This window comes from Poecilia reticulata, linkage group LG11 (assembly GCF_000633615.1).
Source record: "Poecilia reticulata strain Guanapo linkage group LG11, Guppy_female_1.0+MT, whole genome shotgun sequence".
NCBI classification, from domain to species: Eukaryota; Metazoa; Chordata; class Actinopteri; order Cyprinodontiformes; family Poeciliidae; genus Poecilia; species Poecilia reticulata.
The window spans coordinates 8,961,610-8,968,888 of NC_024341.1; the positions used below are offsets into that span (position 1 = coordinate 8,961,610).

The 7,279-nt window shown below is 38.8% G+C and overlaps 1 protein-coding gene across 16 annotated transcripts in view; it reads right to left on the reverse strand.

Annotated features, from left to right (window-relative positions):
* Positions 1 to 433: 433 nt before the first annotated feature.
* Positions 434 to 7,279, reverse strand: part of adgrb2 (adhesion G protein-coupled receptor B2) — a 280,838-nt gene continuing 273,992 nt past the window's right edge. For 15 of the 16 annotated variants that reach the window (XM_008421604.2, XM_017307461.1, XM_017307460.1 and 12 more), the window contains one exon: positions 434 to 4,683. In XM_008421604.2, the coding sequence (XP_008419826.1) occupies positions 4,574 to 4,683 (110 nt within the window). In that variant the 3' untranslated portion in view covers positions 434 to 4,573. The remainder of the gene's footprint in view (positions 4,684 to 7,279) is intronic. The other variant, XM_008421605.2, reaches the window with a different exon arrangement.

The following is a 7,279-nucleotide window of genomic DNA, read 5'->3' on the forward strand; positions in this document are numbered from 1 at the left end:
AATAGAGCCGGTCTAAGACAGGACCCGCCTATTTTCTCCTGCTTAAATTAAAAAAAAAAAAAAAGTACTAAAAATTCAGGAGAGTCCACCTTACAATATTAGGCATTAGCACAAACACTGCTCAATGTTTATACATTTTTCACACAATATCCAGTCAGACTTGACATTCGCCCCCGTTTGGTTATTTCACAGCAACAGAACTTCAAACCCACAGAGCTGTTACTCTAACATTTTTAGACAGACCAGCGGGTGCTCTGATTGGTTACGGTTAAGCTTCAGTGCCTCTGGGTAACAGCGTTTGTCATGCCAGACTCCCTGAGTGATATTACGAAAACATGGGTATTGCGAACACATTTGAAATCGAGAGAGAGAGAGAGAGAGAGAGTATTTCTCACCAGATGCCCTTGAAGCAGCACATGTGAAACACCCGTAATCAGTTTGAAAATTTATTTTCATATAAAAAGACACTATGAAAACATTAGAGGACTACTTTGTACAATCTTATGTATAAAAAGAACAAAAATGAAGGAGAGAGTGAGGGTTTGTCAGTAATAAAATCAGCTGGAATGTCAGATGTTTCGAGAAGCATCAAAGGCTTGCAGGTATGACAGGTAGAAAGGTGAGCTGTGAAGGTTTTTGAATTAAACTCTACTTGGATTTCAGTTTGAAAAACCTGCCTTCTCGTCCGTCTCGTTCCCCAAAGACAGTTGAGTGGAAAAAAAAATAAAAGCTTTTTAGAGAAAACGGAAAGTGGCTCTAAAAGTTAACATACAGTGTCCTCCTAGTGTTATAATAAACATTACAGCACATTTTTTTTATAAAAAAAAAAAAGATTAATAGAAGAATGCATGACAGACTTTTCAATTGGTCAAGCAATAGCTCGTTTTACTCTTCTGAACCATAAAATCTTAACACCAGCCGTCATTGAGCCCAGAGTTCTCCATATACTACAAGACGAAAGATATGACTGATGGAAAGGAAATCATTTACACTGTTGAAAGCAAACCTGATTGTGTCTTCCTTCCTGTAAATCGCATTACCATGGGAACAAGACTTTATATTCCCCCCACCACAATTTTTTTTCTTTTTTTTTTTTAATTCGATCAGTTTGAGAGATGGAAGAAAAATGGAGAAATGCCGTGGAGTAACAGCTACCGGGTGCGACCGCGAAGCTGCCAGACGGCCGCTTTGTCCGGTGGATCTGGTTCCTGAGCCTTGCAGGAGGTCAGGTGAATGTGCCCTTACCTTGGCAACCTGGGATCAAACCAAGCCTCCCTCCTCTGAGAGAGGTGGAGCTGTAGGTTCGCCTATCAGCTGATTATCTCAAAAGGTTAGAAGGGCGCCGCTCTTGTCTCGCCATCTGCGCCGCGCTGCTCTACCGCCACATTAGGGAACCTTAAACAGATGGTTCGAGGGCTGCATTGGAAAATGTCAGGACAAATCGTCATCCCCGGATAATTACTGTTTTGAGCACTCCCCTTCGTCTTCATCTCTGCCCGTTTCGAGCCTCTTTTTAACAGTGTTATTTTTGGAATCCATCTTGGAATCTGCTTCCCCCCCCACCCCCCTGCACTTTCTTCAAGCCTTTTTATAAATTACAAATCAGTTCTTCCTCCAAACTTTTACATCAACAACAACTGCCGCTGTGAACGTCGACAGAGGAATTATCACCCTCGACTCGGACACTTTCTCTCACGAACTAATGTAGCAATAACTGGAAACTGCTGTCGCCTGTTGTAACAACTGCAGCAAGGGTGTTTAACGGAATCGTAATTTTTAGCTCCCCTTCGTTCTGAAGTGTCTATTTTGTGCTGTTTTTTTTTTTTTTTTTTTTGCAGTGGCTGTGCTCGCAGGCCCAGAGACATAAACACACAGTTTGGGATCCATGGAAACGAGGAATTATACATTTAGCCTTGCTGCTTGTAGAATTAAGATTTCATGCTTCTGAGTTCGGAGCAGGCAATATGAAAGAGGTAGAGATAGCACGCTAAAGCAAAAGCTAGGGGTTTTCAGGCTCGTCAGCAAAAGGCAATTTCTTGTTTATCAAATTATTACTAGAACTTGGAAATAGAATATTGGCTGCTAATGTGTGTTTAGTCAACGTGGGACCCCATCGTCCATCTTTTTGTCCTTGTTTCTGGCGTCGCAGCGACTCGTGATGGATCAGACCAGGCAACCTTCAAGCCGGGAGACGGAACAAAGAGGATGCTACAATCTTTTGGACCGTTTTCTCTGTGTTTTTGTTTTCCTAATTGTCTCACTCACTTTCAACTGACGAAGCTAGCGAAATTTCCTTAATATCTTGGAAAGGAAAAAAAATAAAGAAAAAAGCGACCACGTATTGGACTTTAGCGATCATGGGTCCCATTCGGACTGGATACTTTGAGAACAGCATTTTATCAAATGTCAGAATCCTTAATTTTTAAAACGTGCTGCATGAATCTGAAACGTTTAAGTGTGACAAAAAAAAAAAAAAAAAGCAAATAAAAGGAGTAAAATCTATAGGGATGCAAATATGCGTTTGTAACTTTGTAAGAAGAGGCATTCTACCTAAACGGCGGCCACGTTAGCTAAAGTCTCACTATGGCAAATTTGTAATCTGGCATCACAGTGACTCGTGACAGTTGCTGGTCAATTTGCCCCTTTGCCATTTAGTACCTCTGCAGTTAACCCGAGTCTTTCAGGTAGTAAATTTTACCTTGGTCGTTGTAAGTGTGTTACAACGACCATGCGTCCGTTCAGGTGCTGCTATGACAACCAAGGATTTATCATTAGTTTCTGTAATCTATGAATTGGCCACCTTACAGAAATGTGGTGCAGTGACTCTGGTAACTAATGACGACCAGCTCCAGGCACGTTAGAGTTAATTTTGCTTAAACTCTAAAGCTGTCATGTTAGGAATCAACTGTCCAAAACATGACAAAGGTCAGAACAACATTAGTTATGGATTTTCTTTTTTTTAGGGAAATACAGTGTAATAATTTTGTAGACAATATATAATTAGATAAAATTATAGTGGGTGTTTTTTTGTTTTGTTTTTTTTTTTATTCATTTACAAATGAATTTACATAATTCATTTACATAATTAATGAAAATATTTCACTACAAAAATTTAAAAAAGAAAAGAAAGGAAATGCCACGGCAGAATTCACTGATAAGAAATGGTTTGCTCAAATGGAAATAGAAAGGGATAAGACAGAAATGCATTGGTACGGAATGGGGGTACAAACTGGCAAAGGGGCAACTGACCGAGAGCCACTCACAACCCATCAAACCATGCAACCTTTAAACTTTGGAAAGAACAAAGAAGATGCTACAATCTTTAAGACCACTGTGTCCCTTCTTTTTTCTTTTTTTTTGGTCTTTTCCAGACACTCTTGAAATGCAATCTCATATTCATGTGCTCTGTCGTAAGAAGGCATTTAAAGTTTTATGTGACCTTTGAATCACTTCATACATGGAAACCAAAAAAAAAAAACAACCCCAAAAAAACAAGTACTAAGCAGCTCAAGCACACATGAGTGAAAAATAAATGAGTTCTTTTGAGCAGATGAAGCATAGAACAATAAAACATGAAACTAAAAATCAACTGGTTGTCATTTGTTTCAGATTTTTTTTGTTTTGTTTTTTTTTTTTTCGTGCCCGGACGAAGGGGAATAACCTTTTCGTTCGGTGAACAATAGAAAAGACGCAAAATTAAAAATCGGAACGTTAAGGGAGAGGATGTGACAGGGAGAGAAAAAAAAAGAAGAAAAAAGGTGAGTCTAGAAGAACCAGAACCTGAAGACATGTAAAGAGAATGGCACATAATCAGTGAGCAGCTCCATCTCTGCCCCCTCATTCCCTATCCACTCTTGCTGTGACAAAAAGAAAGCAAACACATAGGATAGACAGAGTGATTGAATACTTTCATCTTCCATTTGAAAGAATAAGAAAAAAGAATAAACAATAATAAACGTAGATTGCCTTGGGGGGAGGGACTAAGGTGAAATATTCCCCCTTGCAATTTATATATATATATAAAAAAAGAATAAGAGTGCAGAAATATTCTTATTTTTCTCTCCCACCCCAAACCACCGTCCCTAAGTCATCAAACACTTGTAAGACATTTTCTTTTATCTTCTGAATAAAATCAAGACTTTTTTCTCAGAAATTACGTTTTTCATCCCTTTTGAGTTCTTTTAAAAATCGTCTTTAGTCACAGATCTTTCCAGCCCCTGTTCTGTTCCCCCACCCCCACCCCCACGATAGTCTTTGTGAAAATAGAGTGAAGAACAGTCTTCCTTTTGAATATACGTCCTCTTCAGCTGTAAACAAATACAGTATGGGATCCAACAAAGCACATTGCATGAGGCAGGGAGCAGAATGTCTGAGATCCTTTGCAGGAGATCGTACCTATGTGAATCTTTTCGGGAGTACCGTGTCTGTGTGTGTGTGTGTGTGTGTGTATGCGTGTCTGTATCTCAACATTATCTCAGGTCTGTGATTAAGGTGATCATGTCGTCTTCACACTTCAGTCTGGAAGTCTCCCTCCGACGAGTCCGGTGTGTTCGCTGAGGACGAGTCCCAGTTCTTATTGTGCAATTCCAGACGGTCTTTCTGCTCCCCAGGCACGATAGACAGCTCGGGGGTCATGGTCTTGAAACTGTCCCAGGAGCTTTGGTCCTCGGGGTTGGACTTGTCCTGACGGAGACGGATGAGAAGGAAGGGGAAAGGAGGAATGTCAGGGGGAAGAAATAAAATCTCATGATGGCTTGGACGTGGGAAAGATGCACTGTATAAACTCCTGTCTGGGCTGATGTGTTTTAGATCATAATTGCGTTTTGAAAAGAACACAGCAACGGATGTTGTAACAAAAAGTTTAGACAACTTTCAGAATTGCGCCGTTTTAAATTCTTGCCAACTTACAGAACCAAAAGCAGAGAAGCTGCAGAGCAAAACTGGAAAGGATAATAATCTTGGAATATTTCTTTCAAATTACCATCATGACATTGTAACCTTTAAGCAGCATTAATAATTTGCAAGGTAATCCAGTGATGCATGTTACTCATAGTCTGCATTGTCTGTAGCCAAGCGCTCTCAGTGTAATTACACTGAAATTATCGAAAAAATTCCTTCCACAATGCGGTCAGAATCCTGAAATGGTGAATTGCAAGCCCAAACAAAGATGTTGTTCTTTGGCCAACCAAGTGGTATTATCACTTCACTATAAAACAACAATTGTGTTGTTACAAACAATTTACAAGCAGATGTGGTTCCCCCCAAAAAATCTGTTAAAAGAAATGCAATCCTATTGTATGTTACAACCTGGTATATTCTTGAAGCCATTGCGTAATTCTGCAAAATCAGTCAAGAATGTCAGTTTGTTCATTAATTATGTTACATTAGCATTTTTACATGTGTTTTTATCAATGTGATGCACTATGAACAGTGTTATGCTTCTCATCATAATTCATAGTAAAAAGTTCCCAACTGAGATCTATAGTACAACATAATTGTTTTTTAATAACATAATGGAAACCATAGCCTATAACAACTTACAGTGAATTTCACAATGGCTTTCTGGTTTGTTTGTTTTATAGTTCAGTTCTCTCATTGTGCATATTTATATCCGACCTTTGGGGGTGCTGTGACATTGTTCTGCTAGAAATGCTGAACTTCTTTACTCACCATATCAGGCCACCTACAGTGAAAAGGACGATCAATATCAACATGACTTGTTTTTTTCTCAAGTAGTGAAGAAAGTCACTAAGATCGGAGAGGTTTAAGGTTTTCTTGTCTGTCAAATGCCAATTCTGAACACAAGATCATTAGATTCACTACGTTTGCATTCAGTGACTGTAAAACTAAAATCTCTAAAAACCAAGTTGTGACATTTCATTCGTTTGCCAAACAAAGTGCATTCTTTGGCATCCTTCATGCTCTCCCACTTCATTTGTAGCTTTCACCTGGTAAGAGCAGGAATACCTTCAGGGCTTGGGACGTTAAATACTATATGTGGTCAGCAGATAAGCACAGGATTGTTGTGCAACACAATCCGTGTGTGTGTGTGTGTGTGTGTGTGTGTGTGTGGGAGGGGGGATAAGCTATAAACACAATTAGGGGCAACACCATGAATGAGATAAGGGCTATACGATTGATATGATTTCATGTCAACAAATGGAGAAAGGCACAAGGATAAGTGGAACTGCTGACAGGAAACGAATTCAGAGAGGAGGAGATAAGGAGCGTGGTATATTCCTTTAAAATAAAAATGCATTTTGGGGTTTTAAAATTGTTTTATCAAGAGAATTTAACAGTCTCAAAGTAACTAAAGCATTTACTGCTGTGGCAGCCGTAGTTCCCTCAACGGGTCATTAAAGGATACGGATGATGACTCAGTAGAACCTCATATTGATTTACTGTGACCCTTTCCCCAAAGGGACCAGGAGCGCTGAAACCAACATGGAGAGTCACCGGGATTCCTCATTGTATCTTTTTCACCTCATCAAATATTTATGCTCTTACAGGTTCCCTTGGTGGAGGTGCACAGCGATCCAAAAGACATGCATCATTGTCCGTCAAAGTCTGCAAAGGAGAGAGCTACGATACGGTCCTGGCTGCATTTTTTTCTGGGTCTGTCTTATGCTGGAACTATGCAGACGGCTTGGTTGTGAGGAAATGATTATAACTTGTTTTATGTCTTTGCCTACGTGTGAGGAGCATCCCAAACATTAATTACAACCCACAAGGTTGGGAATTTTGGTCCAAGAAAACAAATTCCCAAATATTACCAAGTGTCATAGCAGTCCCTGACCGCAGTTCAAACATATTCAATAGTGACTTGTCTTCATATTTTAATAATTGATTAAAATTAAAATATATATATTTAGAAAAGGTAATGGTCTAAATTTCTAACAAACTCCTGTTAGAAGCATGGCCAATAAAGTTTGACACAAGGCATACAGTTTTTTTTCTTAAGTTAACCACATAAAAATAATTTTGGTAATGCTAGTTTATCAAAAACAGTAACTATTTTGTCTGTTTTAATTTAAGTAAAAAAAAAAAAAAAGAAAATCGTAGCTAGCTTCAAATTTATTAATTGGCTACCTAATAATGTTACATCTACATCATTGATAAAAGATTTATGTAGAAATTTAGCAAACTACAAGACGGGATTTTAAAATTACCACAACAAATACAATGGCTTTAACAAAATTGTTTCATGTTTTGTTGCCTAACCAACTGACAGCTTATAAAGACAAATGTAAAGCAAAACCACAACTACAATGCAATGTCA